The sequence below is a fragment of the Oncorhynchus keta genome, chromosome 24 (assembly GCF_023373465.1).
Source record: "Oncorhynchus keta strain PuntledgeMale-10-30-2019 chromosome 24, Oket_V2, whole genome shotgun sequence".
NCBI classification, from domain to species: domain Eukaryota; kingdom Metazoa; phylum Chordata; class Actinopteri; order Salmoniformes; family Salmonidae; genus Oncorhynchus; species Oncorhynchus keta.
Genome location: NC_068444.1, coordinates 19,347,996 through 19,374,934, shown reverse-complemented (window position 1 = coordinate 19,374,934; position 26,939 = coordinate 19,347,996). Strand labels below are relative to the sequence as shown.

The following is a 26,939-nucleotide window of genomic DNA, read 5'->3' as shown; positions in this document are numbered from 1 at the left end:
TGCGTACGTGTGCGTGTTCTCACTTAAAGCCCTTGTGGTGCAGCTCTGGGGGTAGAGTGGTGGGGAGGAAGAGCTCAAAGTATCCTATTGCTCTCTGCATGGTCACATCAAATGGACAGAGCAGTGGACGCCACTCCTCCAACATCTCCTGGGTGGCCGACTCCGGGAAGTACCTGAAGAATAAAACAATTAGATTATTTATTGGACTACCGTGTTGGTGTAATGCATGTGAGCCATATGCCTACAACCTAAAGACAATATCTACATACATTCATTTTCACTCACCAAGGACTAACAATATGTGATAAGCATATGGCAATAGTTATTTTTAAACGCCTGCAGAATAATCACAGCTAATGAATTTATTTCATAACTAACCCCACAGCATAAAGGTTCAATTTAAAAAAATCCCACACCAAGACACGCAAAGAGCAACGTTGCACGTAGAAAATTGTCAAGGGCTGGTAGACAGAAATATATTCCTTATAATAGAATTTATATTTTCGCTGCTATGGCTTAGCATTCCATTTGTACACTGTATATTAAACAATGGTAGTTAAGCTGGTGTTTAGTTTAGTTAATGGAATCAGATTATGAGAAGACGTGTGAACACAACGTCAACAGCACTTGAACCTCAGAAGAGCTGTTATGCAGCGTTATAGCCCCACACCTCACCTCACTCCACCTCTATTCAATTCAAAGGGCTTTATTGGCATAGGAAACATGTGTACATTGCCAAAGCAAGTGAAATGGATAAACAAAAGTGAAAAACAAAAAGTCACCCGTAAATATTAAACTACAAAAGAACAAAGACATTTCAAATGTCATGTTTAAATACAGTGTTGTAACAATGAGCAAACATTGAAAAAAAAAGTGAACATAAATATCTGTTGTATTTACAATGGTGTTTGTTCACTGGTTGCCCTTTTCTTGTGGCAACAGGTCACACATCTTGCTGCTGTGATGGCACACTGGTGTTTCACCCAATAGATATGAGTTTATCAAATTATTTTATTTTTTATTCTTTGTGGGTATGTGTAATGAGGGAAATGTGTCTCTCTAACATGGTCATACATTGGGCAGGAGGTTAGGAAGTGCAGCTCAGTTCCACGTAATTTTGTGGCCGGTGTGCACATACCCGGTCTTCTCTTGAGAGCCATGTCTGCCTACGGTAGCCTTTCTAAATAGCAAGGCTATGCTCACTTGAGTCTGTACATAGTCAAATATTTCCTTAGTTTTGGGTCAGTCACAGTGGTCAGGTATTCTGCCACTGTGTACTGTCTGTTCAGGGCCAAATAGCATTCTAGTTTTCTCAGTATTTTTGTTAATTACTTGACACATTGGAAATAATTATCTTTTTGTTTTCTCATAATGTGGTGGTGTCTAATTGTGTTGCTCTCCTGGGTCTCTGTGGGGTCTACTTGTGTTTGTGAACAGAGCCCCAGGACCAGCTTGCTTATGGGACTCTTCTCCAGGTGATGGCTTTGTTATGGAAGGTTTGGGAATCGCTTCCTTTTAGGTGGTTGTAAAATGCAAGTTATTTTCTGGATTTTGATCATTAGTGGGTAATCGTCCGAATTCTGCTCGGCGTGCATTATTTGGTGTTTTACGTTGTACACAGAGTCTCAATTTGGTGTTTGTCCCATTTCGTGAATTCTTGGTTGGTGAGCGGACCCCAGACCTCACAACCAAAGGGCAATGTGTTCGAAACTCAGCAAAAAAAGAAACGTACTCACTGTCAACTGCATTTATTTTTTAGCAAACTTAACATGTGTAAATATTTGTATGAACATAACAAGATTCAACAACAGACAAACTGAACAAGTTCTACAGACATGTGACTCACAGAAATGGAATAATGTGTCCCTGAACAAAGGGAGGGTTCAACATCAAAAGTAACAGTCAGTATCTGGTGTGGCCACAAGCTGAATTAAGTACTGCAGTGCATCTCCTCTTCATGGACTGCCCCAGATGTGCCAGTTCTTGCTGTGAGAGGTTACCCCACTCTTCCACCAAGGCACCTGCAAGTTCCTGGACATTTCTGGGGGGGAATGGCCCTAGCACTCACCCTCCGATCCAACAGGTCCCAGAAGTACTAAATGGGATTGAGATCCGGGCTCTTCGCTGGCCATGGCAGAACACTGACATTCCTGTCTTGCAGGAAACCACGCACAGAACGAGCAGTATGGCTGGTGGCATTGTCATGCTGGAGGGTCATGTCAGGATGAGCCTGCAGGAAGGGTCTCAGATGAGGGAGGAGGATGTCTTCCCCATAACGCACAGCGTTGAGATTGCCTGCAATGACAACAAGCTCAGTCCGATGTTGCTGTGACACACTGCCCTAGACCACGACGGACGCTCCACCTCCAAATCGATCCCGCTCCAGAGGACAGGCCTCGGTGTAAAGCTCATTCCTTCGACAATAAACGCGAATCCGACAATCACCCCTGGTGAGACAAAACCGCAACTTGTAAGTGAAGAGCACTTTTTGCCAGTCCTGTCTGGTCCAACGACGGTGGGTTTATGCCCATAGGCGATGTTGTTGCCGGTGATGTCTGGGGAGGACCTGCCTTACACAGGCCTACAAGCCCTCAGCCCAGCCTCTCTCAGCCTATTGCGGACAGTCTGAGCACTGATGGTGGCATTGTGAGTTCCTGGTGTAACTCGGGCAGTTGTTGTTGCCATCCTGTACCTGTCCCGCGGTTGTGATGTTTGAATGTACCGATCCTGTGCAGGTGTTGTTACACGTCTGCCACTGCGAGGACGATCAGCTGTCCATCCTGTAGTGCTGTCTTAGGTATCTCACAGTACAGACATTGCAATTTATTGCCCTGGCCACATCTGCAGTCCTCATGCCTCCTTGCAGCATGATGAATGCACGTTCACGCAGATGAGCAGGGACCCTGGGCATCTTTCTTTTTGTGTTTTTCAGAGTCAGTAGAAAGGCCTCTTTAGTGTACTAAGTTTTCATAACTGTGACCTTAATTGCCTCCTGTCTGTAAGCTGTTATTGTCTTAACGACCCTTCCACAGGTGCATGTTCATTAATTGTTGATGGTTCATTGAACAAGCATGGGAAACGGTGTTTAAACTCTTTACAATGAAGGTCTGTGAAGTTTTTTGGGTTTTTACGAATGAATGATAGCTCACAGCTTTGTTGAAATTACCTGTGGCGCTGATGTTTAGGCCGAGGCATGAATAGATTTTTGTGTGCTCTAGGGCAACAGTGTTTAGATGGAATTTGTATTTGTGGTCCTGACAACTGGACCTTTTTTGGAACACCATTATTTTTGTCTGCTTTAGGCCCTCCATGGTTAGGGACAGAAGTCCAGATCATCAGCAAACAGTATACATTTTACTTCAGAAAGGGTGGGGCTTAAGCTGCAGTCCTGTCTCACCCCACAGCCCCGTGGAAAGAAATGTGTTTTTGCCCATTTTAACCGCACACTTGTTTGTGTACATGGATTTTGTATGTTTTCCCCCCAACACCACTATCCATCAATTTGTATAGCAGACCCTCATGCCAAATTGAGTCAAAGGCTTTTTTGAACAAAGCATGAGAAGACTGCCTTTGTTATGTTTCTTTGTCAGTTAGGTTATGCAGGGGAGTACGTGGTCTGTCATATGGTCATTTGGTAAAAAGCAAGTTTGACATTTGCCCAGTAGAAAATGTTTGAGTCTGCTGTTAATGATAATGCAGAGGATTTTCCGAAGGTTGCTGTTGACGCATAGTTATCGGGGTCAAATGTGTTCCAAATATTGGGGAATATGTCAGAGCTAAGGATGATAACGCTTAAGGTTTGAATTTTTTTGCCTGAAATGACATTCCCAAATCTAACTGCCTGTAGCTCAGGACCTAGCTCAGGATATGCATATTCTTGATACCATTTGAAAGGAAACACTTTTGTGGAAATGTGAAATGAAAATAGGAGACTATAACACCGATCTGGTAAAAGATAATACAAATAAAAAACCATGCGTTATTTTTGTACCATCATCTTTGAAATGCAAGAGAAAGGCCATAATGTATTATTCAAGCCCAAGTCTACCGATCCTGTAGAGGTTAAAGAGTTGAAGTATAGCCAATTGCAATTTGTGGTCTGTAAATGGTATCATTTCTATTAGGATACCATCAACACCACAGGCCTTTTTGGGTTGGAGGGTTTGTATTTTGTCCTGTAGTTCATTCAACATAATTGGAGAATCCAGTGTGTTCTGGTAGTCTTTAATAGTTGATTCTAAGATTTGTATTTTATCATGTATGTTTTTGCTGTTTGTTCTTTGTTATAAGGCCAAAAATATTGGATCCGTAGTTTATCGGTACATCTCTGTTTTGGATAGATAACTCTTCCTGTTGTTTGTTTAGCGGTTTCCAATTTTCCCAAAAGTGGTTAGATTCTATGGATTCTTCAGTTACATTGAGTTGGTTTCAAATGTGCTGTTCCTTCTTTTTCCATAGTGTATTTCTGTATTGTTTAGTGATTCACCATGGTGAAGGCATAGACTCAGGTTCTGGGTCTCTATGTATTTGTTTCAATTTCTTTTAGATTTTTGCATTCTTCATCAAACCATTTAGGGTTTCCGAGTGACACAGCGGTCTAAGGCACTACATCTCAGTGCAAGAGGCTTCACTGCAGTCCCTGGTTCGAATCCAGGCTGCACCACATCCAGCTGTGATTGGGAGTCCCATAGGACGGTGCACAATCGGCCCAGCGTTTGGCCGGGGTAGGCCGTCATTGTAAATAAGAATTTGTTCTGAATTGCCTAGTTAAATAAATAAAAAATTGATAGGGAAACCGAGGTCAAATATACTGTTTATGCATTCTACTGCCAAGTTCACACCTTCACGATTACAGTGAAATGTTTTGTCGAGGGAAGTTGTCTAAAAGGGATTGACTGTTGCCTAATTGTTCTTTGGTAGGTTTCGACACTAATTTCCTTCCTTAATATTATTCAGTTCCTTTGGCTTTGATGTCTCATGATTGAGTATTGCTCTGTTCAGGTAGACTGATTTTCCTCTGATCTGATAGGGGTGTCAGTGGGCTGACTGAACACAGAGACTCTGGGTTGAGGTCAGTAATAAAGTAGTCTACAGTACTACTACCAAGAGATGAGTTATAGGTGTACCTACCGTAGAAGTCCCCTTGAAGCCTACCACTGACTATGTACATGGCCAGTGTGCAACGGAGTGGCGCAGTGGTCTAAGACACTGCATCTCAATGGTTCAAATCCAGGCTGCATCACATCTGGCCGTGATTGGGAGTTCCATAGGGCGGCGCACAATCGGCCCAGCGTCGCGCGGGTTTGGACGTCATTGTAAATAAGAATTTGTGCTTAACTGACTTGCCTAGTTAAATTCATTTTTAAAAAGATCTGCAGGAGTTGTGACCCATTTTATTTGGTTATGTTGTCCTAGTTGAACCTAGGGGAGAGAACGCTGTAACCTCCAGGTAGGTGTTTGTCCCAGTCTGTGCTGAGAGTGTCAGGTTCCTGTTCAGTTCTGGTATTTAGGTCACCAAAGACTAGTACATGTCCCTGGGCCTGGAAATGGTTGATCTCCCCTTCTAGGATGAAGAAGCTGTCTTCATTAAAGTATGGGAATTCTAGTGTGGGGGTTATAGGTAGCACACAGGTGGATATGTTGCCCTGTTGAGATCATTTCCTTTAGAATTTCCAGCCAAAATGTAAAATGTTCCTGTTTTGATTCATTTAAGAGTGCGAGTAAAGTCTGCTCTATTCGAAAATAGCATACCCCCTGAGCCGCCACTTCCCCATTTCACACCTGGTAGTTTGGTGGATGGGACTATGAGCTATCTGTAACCTAGAGGGCAACCAGTGGGTCCACCTCCTCTATACCAACCACCTGGTAGTGTGGTGGATGGGACTACCAGCTCTCTGTAATCTAGAGGGCAACCAGTGGGTCCACCTCCTCTATACCAACCACCTGGTAGTGTGGTGGATGGGACTACCAGCTCTCTGTAACCTAGAGGGCAACCAGTGGGTCCACCTCCTCTATACCACCCACCTGGTAGTGTGGTGGGGACTGGGACTAGAGGGCAACCAGTGGGTCCAGCTATGAGCTCTGTAACCTAGAGGGCAACCAGTGGGTCCATCTCCTCTATACCACCCACCTGGTAGTGTGGTAGATGGGACTATGAGCCATCTGTAACCTAGAGGGCAACCAGTGGGTCCACCTCCTCTATACCACCCACCTGGTAGTGTGGTAGATGGGACTATGAGCCATCTGTAACCTAGAGGGCAACCAGTGGGTCCACCTCCTCTATACCACCCACCTGGTAGTGTGGTGGATGGGACTATGAGCTCTCTGTAACCTAGAGGGCAACCAGTGGGTCCATCTCCTCTATACCACCCACCTGGTAGTGTGGTGGATGGGACTATGAGCCATCTGTAACCTAGAGGGCAACCAGTGGGTCCACCTCCTCTATACCACCCACCTGGTAGTGTGGTGGATGGGACTATGAGCTCTCTGTAACCTAGAGGGCAACCAGTGGGTCCACCTCCTCTATACCATGTTTCTAGTAGGATGACAATGTCTGTATTCCACCTCTCGCTCCCTCTCTTCTCTGCTCACAGTAACAGGAAACTCTCCCCAGGACAGAATTAGATTTAATAGGATTATTAACCAACTAGTAGGTACACTAGCAACTCAGGGACTCAGTGACTAAGCTTTGACACACATGCTCACACAAACCTAGTCTTGCTTTGCATCCAGGGAAGGAACTAGCCATTATGACATTCGCAAATTGTCAGTCAATGTGCCTAAACTAAGTCCCTAAGAGAGAATTGTTCCTGACAGTTCAGTTTCACAGAATGTGTCTTATTTAATGCAGAGTAGACACGTGCCTCTGTCTGCATCTCTACTCTCGGTCTGTCATTCAATTGCAGGAGTGCTGAAGTAAGCACAATAGGTTAACATGCCATGTGAAAGAATCAGGTATTTTGGAACAGAAGAGACTGATTTGTTTCCGTAATCCGAGAGCACACACTTGTTCTTTTCTAGCGAGGGATGGAAGACGGGAGCGGCACAGTATAGGCAGGTCGGCCACCTGGCAGGCAGACAGAGAGGCCTAGTGCATGGTTCTATCTGCAATCAAAATCTGTATCTCACAATTTCCTGACTTGCAATGTTTCACAACTTCAGTAAAGCAGGACCTATCATCAATGAAGGCTGGGATATTCTACACGCAACAGGCCGAAGACTGAACACACAATCACATCATTAGTGAAGAGAAAGCCAGCGAGGCTCTATCACATCAGTGGAAACCAAGCTTGTTCTGGGCAGGTCTTCTGGTTTTGACAAGCAGAAGTGACGTTTGTAGCAAGATTGTAGAATTTATGCAGCAGTTTAGGAGAATTAACACAGCAGGTTATAAGAATTAGTTTAAGGTTAGGAAAGGGTTAGCAATTGTCCCAGATGACACGACTTGAACATATCTATCTATAACCAGGCCTGCCCTGAAACGGTCTTGATTTCCACTAATGCGATGCTGCCAGGGCAAGGGAGAATGGGAGGAGGCAGGCAGAATGAACCGTGGTGCGCATATGTCTTGGTAATCTGTGTCTCGCCTTGCAATATGTTTTGTGATAATTGCACAAGTGCTGTCACGTTACCAGAGTTTGGACTTCGACACCAGGTTTAGTATCCCGATACTCTATACCAAAACGATACCACGGCAACAAAACAAAAACAGATCGTATCAGCTAAAGTCACAGAATAAACACAGGTCTTTATTTTTTTCAACATTGAACAATATGTTGATAACTGGTAGAACTAAAATAAATAGAATATCCTCTATTCTACACTGAATAAAAATATAAATGCAACATGTAAAGTTTTGGTCCCAAGTTTCATGAGCTGAAATAAAAGATCCCAGAAATGTTTAAACATACAAAAAGCTCTAAAATGTTGTGCACAAATTTGTTTGCATCCCTGTTAGTGAGCATTTCTATTTTGCCAAGATAACCCATCCACCTGACAGCTGTGGCATATCAAGAAGCTGATCAAACAGCATGATCATTTCACAGGGGCACCTTGTGCTGGAGTCAATAAAAGGCCACTAAAATGTGCAGTTGTCACAATGCCACAGATGTCAAGCTTTGAGGGAGAGTGTAATTGGCATGCAGGAATATCCACCAGAGTGGTTGTCAGAGAATTGAATGTTCATTTCTCTACAATGAGCCGCCAACGTCGCTTTAGAGAATTTGGCTGTACGTCCAACTGGCCTCATTTTGCTGATGTCAACATTGTGAACACAGTGCCCCATGTTGGTGGTGGGGTTATGGTATGGGCAAGCATAAGCTATGAACAACAAACAATTGCAATTTATCGATGGCAATTTGAATGCACAGAGATACCGTGACGAGATCCTAAGGTCCATTGTCATGCCATTCATCTGCTGCCATCACCTCATGTGTCAGCATGATAATGCACAGCCCATGTCACAAGGATCTGTGCACAACTCCTGGAAGCTGAAAGTGTTCCAGTTCTTCCATGGCCTGCATACTCACCAGACCTGTCACCCATTGATCACGTTTGGATGCCATGGATCAACGCATACGACACATGTTCCACTTACGGCCAATATCCAGCAACTTCGCACAGCCATTAAAGAAAAGTGGGACAACCTTCCATAGGCCACAATCAACAGCCTGATCAACTCTGTGCGAAGGAGATGTGTCGTGGCACATGAGGAAAATGGTGGTCACACTGCACAGTGATTTTATTTAGTGTGGGGGATTGTTTTAGGTTAGGGATCTTTAATGTTAAGATCTCAATTTCATTTAAACATAACGTTCAAACCCCTAGACAAAATAACTCTTAAGGTGGTCCTCCAACTGTGTGAGTGTTGACCACAAGTGTCCCAAGAGTAGGCCTAAATGCAACCATGAGCACAGCAACTGAATTCATTAACAAATACATAGATCATAGGGGTTTAAAAATATACTTACGGTCTGCAGCTTCTCACAAGTGTTTTCAAAATGTTTTCCACCGAGCTAGAAACAGAAAGGGAGGAGAGAGAAAGAAAGAAAGAAAGGTAAGGCATCAGAACAGAGACAGATGTGTCTAAGGTGACTTAACTCAAACAATGAACACACTGAACACACCAACGCAACTAGGACAAGGATGAGTGACTGACTACAGGTACAGCCAAACCACGCATTTAAAGTGTACTGATCAAGTGTAGTGGGAAAAGTCCTGGCTCGCTACTCCTTTAGGGTGTGGTCACTACCAGTATGTTCATATGTTATGGTGCCTGTAATGAAGCAGTAGAGACTAGTGTATGTACCGGATCAACTTAAACACAGATGAAAAGTAAGGGATGTGTTGGGCAGGTGTGTACATCCACACAGCAAGGGAATCGAGGACACACAAACAGGCATAGCATGACAAAAGGGACTACAGAAACACCCGCCCCCACACAATGGGACTATTCCAGGGCCGTTCAACCTTTGTCCTGGATGGCCATGGGCCAGCAGTGTAACAGCAGCACATGAATGGTACCTAATTAACAGATTTACTTTGTTCATTCACAATCAGAATGAAGTCTTATCGGGCTTGGGGAAAATGTCTTGGAGGGAAAATAACTAGGCCTGAGGCTTTATGTAAACAGTAGGACTAGCCGTTATTACTTGTAATGAATGCTGACCTTGACAGTGGAGATAGTTGCCCAAAAGCAGATGCCCTCAGCCATTGTCTGAGGCTTCTTATCACCTAGCCTGACTAAACATATATATGGGGAATGTAACAGAAAAGGTTTACCAACAGAAAGTGGTTTGGACAAGTTCAAGTAGTCCCTTGAAATGAGCACAACTTACTGCCATTGTCCATTTTCTTCTGTTTGGTGCCTAAATAATACAACCAATACTAGTCCTCCATTACAGGACTTCTGACTGCTGTGGTTTTGGTTTGGTTACTTTTATTTTTTTGACAGTTACAATAGGGCCTCTGTATATAATGGCTTGTGAAGGTTAGACTCGTGTGACTAAACTCAGTGTCACATAAGTGTCAAAAGATTTAGCTGAGGACCAATATAACCCCAGCCGTTAGGCTCAAACACCCTCAATCCCCTGCCTTGCCCTCCACTCGTACATGCACGCTGAGCTCAAGTAATGCATTCTAAACTGCCCCTCTGTCCCATTCAACCGCGCTCTAAGCTCTGTTTCATTTAAGTATTTTTCAAATCAACCTGATTGCATTGCTTTAATTCAATAGACTAATGGGAACTACAACAAGCGATTTCTGCCAAGGACTCTTGGCTTTGCATCTCAGGGTTTGAGTGAGGAGAGCCTAATCTCTCCTTTCTCCTGAAATATGCACTTGTTCACTTCCCTTTATGGATTTCAAAGGAAATGATTGCTAGGCCTATATTGAAACTCCCTCTAGCCCATTCCAACACAAATATAATTATTTTAAATTTGTGGGGAATTAGTGAAAGAATGCACACTTTAGGAGGAAGGAGAAATTTGTGGGATGCAACCCACAGACAGACCACACTGAAAATCACCAAAGTAATGCACCAAAATAATAATGCAAAGCAGCATGACCAGAACACCATTACCAATGGCCAGACACTCAACCCTGGGGAACATCCAAATGTCCTTTAGAGTTTGAAGTGGGGGCGAGATCACCCCTATCTCATGCCAGTATACCGGGGGGTGATACAAGAGCTTCTACTCTTATGACTCTCACAGCAACATTTGTGGTGCAAAAGTGAACAGAACCGCAAAGATAAGCTACTCTAAACTTAATTATTATCTGGCAGCATGATTTAGGCCAAAAAACGCAAGCATTGAACCATATGCATTATAAGCACAGATCTGTGCTCTTTTGTACCACAAAGATGCCATCCATCATGGCCGTTTAGAAACCGGTTACTTCAGAATGGGCTAGGCTACTCTAGTGGGTCAATCCACCAAATCATATGGGACTTGACAAAGGGGGAGGGGATACATAGTTAGATGCAGTGCGACAGTGTCCAATATGAGAGAAATGTTAACATTGCTTTTTGGTAGTTGATTTTATGTCAAACAAGCTGCGTGGGGGTGTCCAGTGTGCTTTTCGGTTTTCAACATGCAACATAGAAAAATTAAAACCAAAAAGAGTGCCTCAATAAAAGGATGAAAAACAAAAAAAAAAACACAAGAGAAGCGTTGTCCTTACCACCTCTGAAACAATTTTATCATTACGTGTTTAGAGGAAGCACGAGGCCGTAGGGAACTGAATGTGAGAGGAGACAAAGGCATAAAAACACATTCAGATTCACACTATGAAAAGCCAAACCATTTCAATGAAATACATCCAAAAATTACACCTTTTTTTGTACTGCAGCAGCGCATCGCACATTTGATTTTAGATTTTTTTTCACTGCTCGTTTTCTTTAAAAACAAAAGAGGACCAAGCATCAGTAAACAAACAGTAGCAGCTTGCTTCCCTTGGTGAGAGAGCTGATGACTGTCATGTGCTAGCAAGGCTTTGTAGTGACACACAATGTTCCCATAGACCCATACAAGAGCACCTCGCACTGCTTGCTGGGAGAAAAGGTGGGGGGGTTTCCACTAGATTCCACAGCCAAAACTTGCTATGTCGTAAAAAGCCATTAAAACAAACATTGTTTTTAAGTCTTAATTTAAGGTTAGGGTTAAGCACAAGGTTAGCAGTGTGGTTAAGTTGGGGATATGTTTAAAATAAAAACAAATCTAGAAGATAAAAATGGTAGAAATAGGCAGGGTTTACAACTTTGTGGCTGTGGAAGCTAGTGATGACCAGGGACGGCAGCTCTAGGGCTATATGCCACCTGGGGGTAGGTACAGATTTTTCCACATTCAGAAATTAGCCCAGGCAACAACTGGGGGCAGGGACAACAGAACATGTGCATGTAAGAAAGGATGCATCGGGGGAGGGGGGGGCTGAACTGTATTTGGCAGTACCATAGCAATAGGCAGTACCTATACAGCACCAACAGTTACCAACATATTATAGCAATGTTTTTCACAATAAACCCATTTATAACACCACTAGAGATTCAGGGGTGAGGTCCATTTAAAAATAAAAGGTCATATCGATGAGTCTACATTGTGCGAAGCGGGGCACCGCCACCTTCCTGCTTTTAGAATCTTCCATGCATGCCTCAAGGAAGGGCTCAAAATGGGAAGAACCAATAGTGGCAGTCTTGGATGACTTTTGGATGTCATTGTATTGATGACTCTAATCGGGAAGTCACCCCGCAGTGTATGATGATGTCATAACACAGACTTTAACTTGAAGGTTTTACAGCTAAGTAGGTTGGTTTCAATGTGTCAGTCAATATGCAGAGTTATTTTTTATTTTCAAAGACCGTTTTAACCGTGCTGGTAAAAGAGAAGAGGGGCGTACTTGGGGAACCAGTTTAGTCCCAGGTGTTCAGTCTTTGAGTAGAGGATCCTGTCTTGCAGCTCATACAGGGGTCTCCAAGGCAACTCAAGATCCTCCCGCGACAGCAGCTCTCTTTTCCTGTCAGAAATAATAGTAGGTGGGGTTAAAACATGTAAAAGTACTTCATTTAAACTGTCTTTGTTGCCTCAGAGCTTCACACAATTAGGTGAGGGCAGGCCTCAATTTACAGAGAGTATTTCAACTCTTAAATGTGAGCGACACTTGAACTTCTCATACAATTATGAGGAAAACAGTAGACCCGCCAGTCACTGACAAACAAATAAATAGTCTATAATGTGACATTGATTGATGAGGATGGCAAAGACCTTGCATCATACTGGTCTCAAGCATGTTGATGGGGTTTTGTGTGTTGCTTACTTTAGGAGGTTGAGTGTGCGAGGCCCTGCATGAGCGAGCGAAGCCCATCACTGTGTGTGTAGCAGTAGCCCATGCTAACTTGAAGTTGATGAGGCGGGCCAGACCTCGCATCATGCCGATCTCCAGCATGTCAACGTGTGTGTTTGTATGCGTGACCGTGTGTTTAGCCCATGGGTCTTACTTAAGGAGGTTGATGAGCAGCCGGGCTAGTCCTTGCATCATGCCGATCTCCAGCATGTCAACGTGTGTGTTTGTATGCGTGACCGTGTGTTTAGCCCATGGGTCTTACTTAAGGAGGTTGATGAGCAGCCGGGCTAGTCCTTGCATCATGCCGATCTCCAGCATGTCAACGTGTGTGTTTGTATGCGTGACCGTGTGTTTAGCCCATGGGTCTTACTTAAGGAGGTTGATGAGCAGCCGGGCTAGTCCTTGCATCATGCCGATCTCCAGCATGTCAATGTGTGTGTTTGCATGCGTGACCGTGTGTTTAGCCCATGGGTCTTACTTAAGGAGGTTGATGAGCAGCCGGGCTAGTCCTTGCATCATGTCGATCTCCAGCATGTCAACGTGTGTGTTTGCATGCGTGACCGTGTGTTTAGCCCATGGGTCTTACTTAAGGAGGTTGATGAGCAGCCGGGCTAGTCCTTGCATCATACTGATCTCCAGCTTGTCGATGGTGATCAGCTCGTACAGCAGCTGGATGAACAGCACATGGTCCTCCTTGCTGAACTTCCTGCCATACAGCCGCATGTACCTACAAGAGAAGAAAAGCTTTAGGCTACAGCCACAAACACACAAGAATGCGGATTAAATCATATTCATTCAACAACTGTCGGTTTTTACTAGTCAAAAGTTCAATTCAAGGCAACTATTCTCGGACGAACTGAATATCCAAAAAGGACTAAAGCCTAGTGTGTTAGACAGACTATCAACTCTGTTTACCAACATCTGTCAAAAGAGGACTCCCACTGGAAAAAATAAGGAATTTTCAGACACAAAATGTGTGGCCCCAGCCATAGGGCTAGGCCTATAGCTAGCCTGAACAGCCACAGTTCAAAGTGAGCTGGCCAGGGAATAATAAATGCTTGACTTCTTGTATTGCGCAGAATGGACAGAAAAGGAGCTTTGGGCTATCCCTATATATAAAGTTAAATATAATATAAAGTTGCTGCTGCAGAATAAATATGTGCAAACGCCACAGAGACTCATGCTCCTGATCAACAAAAACAGCTTTATGGGTATAGCCTAGTATAGAGCAGGTGAATAAGAAATGTAGTATGGGGGTTTTTCTTTATTTTTACTCTTTTCTACATTGTAGAATAATAGTGAATACATTAAAACTATGAAACACATATGGAATCAGGTAGTAACCAAAAAAGTATTAAATAAAAATATATTTTAGATTCTTCAAAGTAGCCTCCCTTTGCATCGATGACACTCATGAGTGATGACATGTTCATGAGTGATGATTTTCCAACAGACTTTGAGTTCCCACATATGGGAACTGCTTTTTCTTCACTCTGCGGTCCGACTCATCCCAAACCATCTCAACTGGGTTAAGGTCGGGTAATTGTGGAGGCCAGGTCATCTGATGCAGCACTCCATCACTCGCCCTTACAAAGCCTGGAGGTGTGTATTGGATCATTGTCCTGTTGAAAGACAAATTATAGTCCCATTAAGCGCAAACCAGATGGGATGACGTATCGCTGCAGAATGCGGTTGTAGCCATGCTGTTTAAATGTGCCTTGAATTCTAAATAAGTCACAGACAGCGTCACCAGCAAAGCACCCCCACACCATCTCCTCCATGCTTCATGGTGGGAATCACACATGCAGAGATCATTCGTTCACCTACTCTGTCTCACAGACACAGCGGTTGGAACCAAAAATCTCAAATTTGGACTCATCAACCCAAAGGACAGCTTTCCACAGGTCTAATGTCCATTGCTCATGTTTCTTGGCCCAAGCAAGTCTTCTTATTGGCGTCCTTTAGTAGTGATATCTCTGCAGCAATTCGACCACGAAGGCCTGATTCACGCAGTCTCCTCTGAATAGTTGAAGTTGAGATGTGTCTGTTATTTGAGCTCTGGGAAACATATATTTGGGCTGCAATTGAGGCTGGTAACTCTTAATGAACGTGTCCTCTGCAGCAGAGGTAACTCTGGGGTCTGGCGGTCCGCATGAGAGCCAGTTTCATCATAGCGCTTGATCGGTTTTGCAAAGTTCTTGAAATTTTCCAGATTAACCTCTTGGAACACTAGGGGCAGTATTTCATTTTTGGATGAAAAAACGTTCCCGTTTTAAACAAGATATTTTGTCACGAAAAGACGCTCGACTATGCATATAATTGACAGCTTTGGAAAGAAAACACTGACGTTTCCAAAACCGCAAAGATATCATCTGTGAGTGCCACAGAACTGATGCTACAGGCGAAACCAAGATGAAACTTCAAACAGGAAATGAGCAAAATTTGAGCCGCTGTTTTCCCATTGTCTCCTTATATGGCTGTGAATGCACCCTGAATGAGCCTACACGTTCTGCCGTTTCCCCAAGGTGTCTGCAGCATTGTGACGTGTTTGTAGGCATATCATTGGAAGATTGGCCATAAGAGACTACATTTACCAGGTGTCCGCCCGGTGTCCTTTGTCGAAATTGGTGCGTAATCTCCAGCCCCCAGCATTCCTCCATGTGATTCAGAGGAGACTTCCACAAACGATATATCATCGAAGAGATATGTGAAAAATACCTTGAGGATTAATTCTAAACAACGTTTACCATGTTTCAGTCGATATTATGGAGTTCATTTGGAAAAAAGTTTGCCGTTTTGATGACTGAATTTTAGTTTTTTTTTGGTAGCCAAACATGACAAACAAAACGAAGCGATTTCTCCTACACGAAGAATCTTTCAGGAAAAACGGAACATTTGCTATCTAACCGAGAGTCTCCTCATTGAAAACATCCGAAGTTCTTCAAAGGTAAATTATTTTTATTTGAATGCTTTTCTTGTTTTTGTGAAAATGTTGCCCGCTGAATGCTAACGCTAAATGCTACACTAGCTATCAGTAATCTTACACAAATGCTTGTTTTGCTATGGTTGAAAAGCATATTTTGAAAATCTGAGATGACAGTGCTCTTAACAAAAGGCTAAGCTTGAGAGCTAATATATTTATTTAATTTCATTTGCGATTTTCATGAATAGTTAACGGTGTGTTATGCTAAGGAGCTTGCGGGATAATTACACTCCTGGATACAGGTTTTTTTCGTAGCTAAACGTGATGAACAAAACGGAGCGATTTGTCCTAAACAAATAATATTTTTGGAAAAACTGAACATTTGCTATCTAACTGAGTCTCCTCATTGAAAACATCCGAAGTTCTTCAAAGGTAAATGATTTTATTTGAATGCTTTTCTTGTTTTTGAGAAAATGTTGCATGCTGAATGCTACGCTAAATGCTATCAATAATCTTACACAAATGCTTGTTTTGCTATGGTTGAAAAGCATATTTTGAAAATCTGAGATGACAGTGTGGTTAACAAAAGGCTAAGCTTGAGAGCTAGCATATTTATTTCATTTCATTTGCGATTTTCATGAATAGTTAACGTTGCGTTATGGTAATGAGCTTGAGGCTGTATTCACGATCCAGGATCCGGGATGGCTAGAATCAAGAGGTTATTAAGACATGAATGTCAGTCAAAGTAATAATGTACCGTCGTTTCTCTTTGAGCTGTTATTGCCATAATATGGACTTGGTCTTTTACCAAACAGCCCTATCTTCTGTATACCACCCCTACCTTGTCAAAAAACAACTGATTGGCTCAAACACATTGGGGAAAGAAATACCACAAATTAACTTAATTAAGGCACACCTGTTAGTTGAAAAGCATTCCAGGTGACTACCTCCTGAAGCTGGTTGAGAGAATGCCAAGAGTGTGCAAAGTTGTCAAGTCAAAGTGTGGCTACTTTGAAGAAACTCAAATATATTTGGATTTGCTTAACACTTTTTTGGTTACTACATAATTCCATATGGTGTTATTTCATAGTTGTGTATTTTCCCTACTATATAGTAAAATAGTAAAAATAAAAATAAATAACCCTTGAATGAGTAGGTGTTCAAACCTTTGACTGGTACTGTATGAGTAAAGCAAATCGGGAAGGAGAAGATGCTAGGCCTTTAGCTAGATTCCGTTTCAAGGAAAGGAAGTCCCACACACAAAGCTTGCAAAGTAACAATATCGTATTAAACTAAACCTAGGCCTAAATTGCCTAGGTCCCAGTGACTCAGTCATAGTCTGGTCGGACATATGCATTGACATATGCATTGGCATGTAGCCTTAGTCCCAAATGGCACAATATTCTCTACACAACACAGACAGAGTAACCTGATGTAAATGCTACAACATTAACAAGGTGTAGAGTAACCTGATGTAAATGCTACAACATTAACAAGGTGTGAAGACACCGTCTAAGTGCAGCTATTTCCATAAATCAGGATGGAGCTTATACATTTGGAACAGGTCTCTTCTGGTTTGGGGAGCTCTGACGAATGCCTTACATTCAGAAGTTCTGAAATGGTTCACATAAAACTGTGCATCGATCTTTGTTAATTGTATAGGCTATTCTATACTGAAGGTATAGGTCTGGGGCACGTTCAGCAACAGGAAAGGTGGATACCTAGTCAGTTGCACAACAATACATTCAACTGAAATGTGTCCTCCACATTTAACCCAACCCCTCTGAATCAGAGAGGTGCGGAGGGCTGCCTTTATCGACATCCACGTCTTCGGCGTCCAGGGAACAGTGGGTTAACTGCCTTGCTCAGGGGCAGAAGGACAGATTTTCACCTGGTCAGCTCTGGGATTTGATCGTGCAACCTTCGGGTGACTGGCCCAACACTAACCACTAGGCTACCTGCCGCCATACCCAACGTTCATATAGAAATATAGTACGCAGAACAAACATGCATATCTGACATGCAGAATAAGGAATCAAATCAAATTAATTTGTCACATGCACCAAATACACCATAGACCTTACTGTGAAATGCTTACTTACAAGCCCCTAGCCAACAATGCAGTTCAAGAAATAGAGTTAAGAAAATGTTTACTAAATAATTAAAAAAGTAAAAGAAAATTACAACAATAATGAGGCTATACACAGAGGGTACCAATACCGAATCAATGTGCAGGGATACAGGTTAGTCAGGTTAGAAAATAACATAAAATTGATCAGAAACACAGTGTAGACATTGTTAATGTTGTAAATGTTTATTGTAGCTGGAAACGGCAGATTTTTAATGGAATATCTACATAGGCATACAGAGGCACATGTTAGCTAATCTATCATTAGAAAAGCCTTTTGCAATTATGTTATAACAGCTGAAAACTGGCCCCCTTTAGACTAGTTGAATATATGGAGAATCAGCATTTGTGGGTTAGAGTACAGACTCAAAATGGCCAGGAAGAACTTTCTTCTGAAACACAGTCTATTCTTGTTCTGAGAAATTAAGGCTATTCCATGCGAGAAATTGCCAAGAAACTGAAGATCTCGTACAATGCTGTGTACTAACTACTCCCTTCAGAGCAAAATGTCTCTAGAAAAGAAACTAGAAAAGAAACAGGAGTGGTGCACAACTGAGCAAGACAACAAGTACATTAGAGTATAGTTTGAGAAAGACGCCTCAAGTCCTTAAATGCAGCTTCATTAAATAGTACCCGCAACACACCAGTATCAATGTCAACAGTGAAGAGGGGTAAAGTGAATATGCATAGATAATAGACAGCAAGTAGCAGCAGTGTAAAAACAAAGGGGGGCAATGTAAATAGTTAGGGGCACAATTTTACATATATTATATGGCTCAAGGGTGTAGAAGCTGTCAAGGAGCCTTCTGGACCGAGACTTGGCGCTCCAGTACAGCTTGCCATGGGGTAGCAGATAGAAAGGTCTATGACTTGGGTAGCTGTTGGGCCTTCCTCTGACACCGCCTAGTATAAAGGTCTTGGATGGCAGGAAACTTGGCCCCAGTGATGTACTGGGTCGTAAGCACTACCCTCTGGGGACCCATGCAAAATCATTTCAGTCTCCTGAGGGGGAAAAGGTCTTGTCATGCCCTCTTCACAACTGTCTTGTGTTTGGACCATGATAAATAGTTGGTAATGTGGACACCAAGGAACTTGAAACTCTCGACCCGCTCCACTAAAGCCCGGTCGATGTTAATGGGGGCCTGTTCGGCCCTCCTTTTCCTGTAGTCCACGATCAGTTTCTTTGTTTTTCTCACATTGAGGGAGAGGTTGTTGTCTAAGACATCATCCCTATAGGCTGTCTCATCGTTGTCGGTTATCAGGCCTACCACTGTTGTCATCAGCGAACTTAATGGTGGTGTTGGAGTTGTGCCTGGTCGTGCAATCATGAGTGAACAGGGAGTACAGGACGGGACTAAGCACACACCTGAGGGGCCCCAGTGTTGAGGATCAGCGTGACATGTGTTGTTGCATACCCTTACCACCTTGTGAACACTATGGTGTTGAACACTGCGCTGTAGTCAATGAACAGCATTCTCACACAGGTGTTCCTTTTGACCAGATGGGAAAGGGCAGTGCGGAGTGCAATTGCATCATCTGTGGATCTGTTGGGGCGGTATGCGAATTGGAATGGGTCTGGGGTGTTCGGGAGGATGCTGTTGATGTGAGCCATGACCAGCCTTTCAAAGCACTTCATGGATACCGACCTGAGTGCTACAGGGCGGTAATTATTTAGGCAGGTTACCTCCGCTTTCTTGGACACAGGGACAATGGTGGTCTGCTTGAAACATGTTGGTTACAGATATTACAGACTCGGTCAGGGAGAAGTTGAAAGTGTCAGTGAAGTCACTTACCAGTTGGTCAGCGCATGTTTTGAGTACACATCCTGGTAATCCGTCTGGCCCTGTTGCTTTGTGAATGTTGACCTGTTTATAAAGGTCTTGCTCACATCAGCTACGGAGAGCGTGATCACAAAGTCATCTGGAACAGCTTGTACTCTCATGCATGCTTCAGTGTTGCTCGCCTCAAAGCAAGCATAAAAAGGCATTTAGCGCAAGTGGTAGCGCATCCGATAACAGATATTTAAAATTTTAGCGTCCTTTTAAGCATTCTCGTAGTTAGTTAACACACACGGAAGCAGTAGTCTAAGGCACTGCATCTCAGTGCAAGAGGCGTCACTACAGTCCCTGGTTCGAATCCAGGCTGTATCCCATCCAGCCGTGATACGGGAGTCCCATAGGGCGGCGCACAATTGGCCCAGCATTGTCCGGGTTTGGCCGGGGTAGGCAGTCATTGTAAATAAGAATTTGTTAACCTGTTATGGCTGCAACCCTTTGTTCTCAATTTCCACCTGAAGACATACCCAAAACTAACTGCCTGTAGCTCAGCATATGTGAGAGCCATAGGATGATAGTCATTTAGACAGATTACCTGGGTGTTCTTGGGAACAGGGACTATGGTGGTATGCTTGAAATAAGTAAATAAGTAGAAAATGTCAGTCAAGACACTGAGTACGTGTCCTGGTAATCTGTCTGGCCCTGCGAATGTTAACCTGTTTAACTTCGAGGGTAGGGGGCAGCATTCGGAATTTTGGATGAAAAGAATGCCAAAATTAAACGGCCTGCTACTCGAGCCCAGAAGATATGATATGCATGGATTTGGATAGAAAAGTTTCCAAAACTGTTAAAAATAGTGTCTGAGTATAACAGAACTGATTTGGCAGGTGAAAACCTGAGAAAAATCCATTCAGGAAGTTTTTTTGTTTGTTTGTTGGTTTTGTAGTTTTCTATTCAATGCCATTAGTATCCATTGACTTAGGACTCAAATTGCAGTTCCTATGCCTTCCACTAGATGTCAACAGTTTTTAGAAATTGTTTCAGGCTTGTATTCTGATAAGAGGGGGTGAGACCAGTCTGAATGAGTGGACCCTGACGTGTCACAGAGCTTTTTCATGCTCAATCCCGAGAGTGCATTTCTTGTTTTCCTTTTATATTGATGACGGTATTGTCCGGTTGAAATATTATAGATCATTTAGGCTAAAAACAACCTAAGGATTGAATATAAACATCGTTTGACATGTTTCTATGAACTTTACAGATACAATTTGGATTTGTCTGCCTGTTTTGACTGCGTTTGAGCCTGTGGATTACTGAAGAAAACATGAACAAAACTGAGGTTTTTGGATATAAAGAGACTATCAAACAAAACTAACATTTATTGAGTAAATGAATGTCTTCTGAGTGCAACCATATGAAGATCAAAGGTAAGGGATTCATTTTCTCTCTATTTCTGACTTGTGTAACTTCTCCTTGGCTGGCTACTGTTTGTAATGATTTGTCTGCTGGGCTATGTTCTCAAATAATCGTAAGGTATGCTTTCGCTGTAAAGCATTTTTTTTTTTAAATCTGACACCGTGGTTGGATTCACAAGAAGTTAATCTTCAAACCTATGTAAAATATGTTTTGTTTCCTGAACTTTTATAATGACCATTTCTGTATTTGAATTTGGAGCTCTGCAATCTCACTGGATGTTGGCAAGGTGGAACGCTAGCGTCCCACAAACCCTAGAGGTTAAAGGTCTTACATTGGATATGGAGAGAGTGATCGCACAGTACGGAAAATCTGATGCTCTCATGAATGGTTCGGTGTTGCTTGCCTCGAAGCAAGCATAAAAAAAGGTATTTAACTCATCTGGTAGGCCCGCGTTTCCCTTTCTTATCTGTGATAGTTTGCAAGTCCTGCCATATCCGACGAGTGTCAGATGCTTTATTCAGTACTTTGTTGAAACACCTTTGGCAGCGATTACAGCCTTGAGTCTTCTTGGGTTTGACCCTACAAGCTTGGTACACTTGTTTTTTGGAGAGTTTCTCCTATTCTTCTCTGCATATCCTCTCAAGCTCTGTCAGGTTGGATGGGAAAAGTCGTTGTACAGCTAATTTTCAGGTCTCGCCAGAGATGTTCGATCAGGTTCATGTCCGGGCTCTGGCTGGGCCACTCAATGACATTCAGGGACTTGTCCTGAAGCCACTCCTGCGTTGTCTTGGCTGTGTACTTAGGGTCAGTGTCCTGTTGAAAGGTGAACCGTCACCCCAGTCTGAGGTCCTGAGCACTCTGGAGCAGGTTTTCATCAAGGATCTCTGTACTTTTCTCCATTCATTTATCCCTCGATCCAGATTAATCTCCCAGTCCATGCAGCTGAAAAACATCCCCACAGGATGATGCTGCCACCACCATTCTTTACCGCAGGGATGATGCCAGGTTTCCTCCAGACGTGATGCCTAGCATTCGGGCCAAAGCGTTCAATCTCGATTTCGTCAGACCAGAGAATCTTGTTTCTCAAGGTCTGAGGGTCTTTAGGTGCCTTTTGGCAAACTCCAAGCAGGCTGTCATGTGCCTTTTACTGAAGAGTGGCTTCCGTCTGACCCCTCCCTCTACCATAAAGGCCTGATTGGTGGAGTGCTGCAGAGATGGGAGAACCTTCCAGAAGGACAACCATCTCCACAGAGGTACTCTGGAGTTCTGTCAGAGTGACCATCAGGTTCTTGGTCACCTCCCTTCTCCCCAAACTGCTCAGTTTGGCCAGCTCGAGAAAGAGTCTTGGTGGTTCCAGACTTCTTCCATTTAAGAATGATTGAGACCACTGTGTTCCTGGGGACCGTCAGTGCTGCAGAAATGTTTTGGTACACTTTCTCAGATCTGTGCCGACATAATCCTGTCTCGGAGCTCTAAAGGACAATTCCTTTGACCTCATGGCTTGGTTTTTGCTCCGACATGCACTCTCATCTATGGGACCTTATATAGACAGGTGTGTGCCTTTCCAAATCATGTCCAATCATTTGAATTTACCACAGGTGGAGTCCAATCAAGTTGTGGAAACAGGGTGCACCCGAGCTCAATTTCAAGCGTCTTGGGCTCCGGTCCAAACACTTAAGACACACCCTGTCCTCTCAACCCTCAAATTAAGTGGACACTTCTGATGACGTATCATGACAAGTATACACTTGCAGGGCGAGGGAAGGAGGAATGATTTTTAAATTAACCACCCTTGGCTGGAAATTCATTACTTGTTCATCCCGCGATGATCGTGTTTTCAGCCACAGGTAGCTTGTGGGTGCTTTATATGCGCTTCAGTCAATTATGAATGCATGTCTGCTTATATTAAATATATTATTAATATGCCTACTGTATGATAGCTAGCAAATTAATTAGCTAACTAACGTTAGCCTGCCTAGCTGGAAATTCTTGAAGGAAAATGTTATTTCCACAATTTCCTAAAGATAAAAAGTTAAATGTTTTTGTTTGGTTGTTTTGTTCGGTTGTGCCGTCATGTGCATTAGTAGCACAATTTCTAACGTATTGCATTTGTTTTTACTTACACTTGAATGTTCATTTCTCCATTGATGTTGTTAAGTTCACTGACTTTTCTTAGCGGGTGTACAATTGTCGCAAAATGGATTATGGGAAGTTTCAGGCCCGAGTGAACACAATTGTACCAAAAACGAGGGCTGAGGGGCTTACGTTGTAAACTTCCTCAGCTTGGCTAATAATTTGGACCGCCTTCCAAGATGGCGACGGGGATTCCCCCAAGGGCATAAAGCGAGGGTAAGTGAACGAGGGTGTGTCTTACGCGTTTGGACCGCAACCATAGCAAAGGGTCTGAACACTTATGTAAATAAGGTATTTTTTTATTTTGTATAAACTTGCAAAAAAATCTAAACTTGTTTTCGCTTTGTCATTAAGAGGTATTGTGTGTAGATTAGCAAGATATTATACATGTATATATTTTTAGTCAATTTTAGAATAAGGCCGTAAACTTTCAAATGCACTGTATGTGTGTCACCAAATACCTCAGAAAACCACACAGAATTTAAGTGTGACTGCATGTCATTAAAGGACTGGCAGTGTTAAGGCTATATGTGAACAGTGAGTGTGAAAGCAAACATTGAACAATTAGTGAGCCCTGAGCTAGGGACTACGGTGTCACGGGTGAGTGGACATTTCACTTTGGACCAATGAAATGGTCTCAATTGAGTAAACCCGCCTAGCCGAGCAATGTAAAACAAACTCGCTCAGTGTCTCAAGTAGCTAACTAGCTGGGCCATTAGGGAACATGGCAAGTGATGTTAGAAATATAAAGTAAATACTCTGTGGCAAGTTACCGGTAGTACAATCAACTAGTGAAGACCACAAGTATGTTTACAAACAAGATGCTTATAGAGTATTAGCCAAGTTAGTTAGCAAGCGTCATATTCTAATGACACAGCAATTGGTAGCATGGCGTTGCTTATGGCCACTGCTAACGTGAATCATATCGTGATGTATGACATGGCATTAGTTATGTTGCTTGCTATCTCGGGCTTGACATTTTAATGTTTACTCTCTGCTGCATGGCTATGTTAGCATTCTTACACGTTTGAGCACAAACCACATCTAGCTAGATACCTCACGTAAGAGCTTGTTTCTTGGCCTGGCTAATCCCGCTAGTTAGCTAAATCCACAACCGCCCGCCCAGTCAGTGATGCCAACACCGATCAAATAGTTAGCTCGCTACCGGTGGGCAGCACACTCGCTCCAACGTAAAACGAGCCTTAGCTAGCTATTGGCAGCTTCTAAACACTATTTGGCAAATGTATTATGTAGCTAGCGGCCCAAATTAACTTAAGAGTAGATGAATGATTAACTTTGTGCTTCTACATCTGCATTGCTTTGTTTGGGGTTTTAGGCTGGGTTTATGTTTAAGCACTGACATCTGCTGATGCAAAATTGACTTTATAAATACATTTGATTGATTAACTAGTTATCTACAGTAGCTATCTAGAAAGCCAGACAACTTAACTGGGTTAGCTAACGTTAACACTTACGTGGAAAGTTTCCTTGTCCAAAACAAGACACCCGGCCATATCTCTCGAAGCTGGACAGCCCGGCCCAAGTTTCCTTTGATTTTACCCAAAAGGTCATTGGATTCCTCGTCTAATATATCCGCGTATGGAAGAAGTTTGTTGTAGACGATGTCTTTTTGAGGGACAAATCCTAATTTCTCCGACACGTCTTCTTTCATATTACAATTTCCCAAATGTTGGTTGTGTTCTCTTCGTTGCTTGACAAGATAATGTAGTTCACTACCGTTGGCTCGTAGTATATCAGCTAGCTTTGGATGATCAGTTTGTATCCTTGTGTAACTTCGTGATAACGTTAGCTTGCTAGCTACAACATCTTAATGTTTCCTTTGTAACACCATGCTTGCTAAATATCACACTTGGGCATTGATATGGCTACACAAAAATGTAAATATCCGATATGCTTTCTTGAAAGAGTGCGTTAGCACTTAAAATGGGTTCCTTCTCATTTGGCTAGCTACTTATATCCATCTGACTACTTTCAACGTTTCTAAACCAGACACCCATCCCACGCAATCGGCTCCTCCCCTACAGTCATTTTCGCAAGATACAATAATTAGATGTTTCTTCTTCTTCTTCTTTGGGATTGGTTTGGCGGATCGTAAGGTGCATACACCGCCACTTACTGTACTGGAATGTGAGTCCATTCACGGTCAACCTACATTCAATTATTTGTGATACGTCGACATTTAAAAAAACAATCTCAAGCAAAGTCGATGAAACCAATTTTTGTTCTTCTTCTATGGGTTTAATGGCGAACTACACATAGACAAAAAACGAAAACTTCCTTAATCTCCATATGTCCCTTCTCAGGTTCTATGACCAAGGTCCTAGGCTAGGAATGGTACGACTTGTGACAAAACTATGCAACTCCTCCACTGAGCAGTGGCGGTTCTAGACCATTTCAAACTGGGGCCAGTTGTACTGTTAATAAGAGGGGCCAGTTACATTAGACGTTATTGTTGTCATATCGTTTTCTTCACTGCATTGCAGGCATTAGCATGCAAAATACCATGTTCATAATCATTCAACAATTTATTTGCATTTTCTGTCTAATAACGGATATAAAAAAAGAACCAGCAAAATTGAGTTATGTAAAAATTATTTCATACTCCACATTTAGGGGGGCCACAAGGGGGTCCAAAATTGTTGTCACAGGGGCACTGCTGCCTTTTTTTTTTATTTAGTTTATTTAGTAAATATTTTATGAACTATATTTTCATAAAACTGCATTGTTGGTTAAGGGCTTGTAAAGTAAGCCTTTCATGTTAAGGTTGTACCTGTTGTATTAGGCGCGTGTGACAAATACAATTTGATTGGATGACTTGAAATGTCACGTCAACTGCTTGTAATTCAAGGGAGAGAGATGCATAGCCATCTCGAGACAACTCCGATATAAACACTTTTTTTCTCAAAGTTCCCGGGATGTTACGTGTCCTACTTATATCAGTACACTAATAACACCGTAAACATTACAAAACTTACAAAAAATTTATCAAATAAACCTCCCGTAGCAAAAGAACAACTATTTGTTTGTTGACCAGATTCGGAACACTCATGGACTTCCATACAAAAAGTCATTGCTTGTTGAAACAACGGAAAATCGCCACCTGCTGGAGGGAGACAGATTTTCTGCCGAGTTGGGCCTCTCTTCCTCTCTGCTACGACCAAAGACAGTATAGTATGAAGATAGGCTAAAACTGCTTCTGCAATAGAAATCCCAGATCACACTTGTTGGCTAGCTAAACTCATGCGTAGAAACACGCCATCGGTTCTAATAGTCGTCTAGTGCCGAACTCCGTCGAGTGTTTTAGACACAACTTAAGGTGTGTCAGATTGTCACAAAAACAAAGGAATCATTTTTCACTTCCCCCAATGACTTCTCAAACCCCAGTCAGCCTTGTCTGTTTTGCAAGCAATCCCGAAAGTCTTGCAATGTTGTGTCTCTGGGTTTAGAAACTCTGCTACAAATCCCATAACTACGGAAGTGCAGAGAGGACAAATTAATACAAATCCATCCTCATGTCGAGATCACAACTTATTTATATCATGATCACAACATAGCAAAAGTTGTTTTGTCGAGATCACGAGATACATTCTATAAATACGAGCGGTCGTGTTGATACAGCGCTGTCGACTTCCACGCACTGGCCGTGAGACATGCATTTGACCCTCTTCTCACGTTCAGATGCAACAAGCCAGGGCCAAACATTTTT

The 26,939-nt window shown here is 42.7% G+C and overlaps 1 protein-coding gene across 9 annotated transcripts in view; it reads right to left on the bottom strand.

Annotated features, from left to right (window-relative positions):
* Nucleotides 1-25,244, bottom strand: part of LOC118402800 (proteasome activator complex subunit 4B-like) — a 75,719-nt gene extending 50,475 nt beyond the window's left edge. For 5 of the 9 annotated variants that reach the window (XR_008078336.1, XR_008078337.1, XR_008078338.1 and 2 more), the window contains exons 1-6: nucleotides 24,688-25,244; nucleotides 13,424-13,564; nucleotides 12,394-12,510; nucleotides 11,182-11,238; nucleotides 8,970-9,014; nucleotides 24-173 (exon numbers count right to left, since the gene is read on the bottom strand). Coding sequence is in view for 6 of the 9 variants with exons in the window: in XM_052477927.1 (XP_052333887.1) it covers nucleotides 24-173; nucleotides 8,970-9,014; nucleotides 11,182-11,238; nucleotides 12,394-12,510; nucleotides 13,424-13,564; nucleotides 24,688-24,884 (707 nt within the window). In the remaining 3 variants the exon portion in view is untranslated. Of the gene's footprint in view, nucleotides 1-23; nucleotides 174-8,969; nucleotides 9,015-11,181; nucleotides 11,239-12,393; nucleotides 12,511-12,991; nucleotides 13,068-13,315; nucleotides 13,387-13,423; nucleotides 13,565-24,687 lie in introns of those variants that run through there. The other 4 variants (XM_052477930.1, XM_052477931.1, XM_052477933.1 and 1 more) reach the window with 4 other exon arrangements.
* Between the last annotated feature and the right edge of the window lie 1,695 nt (nucleotides 25,245-26,939).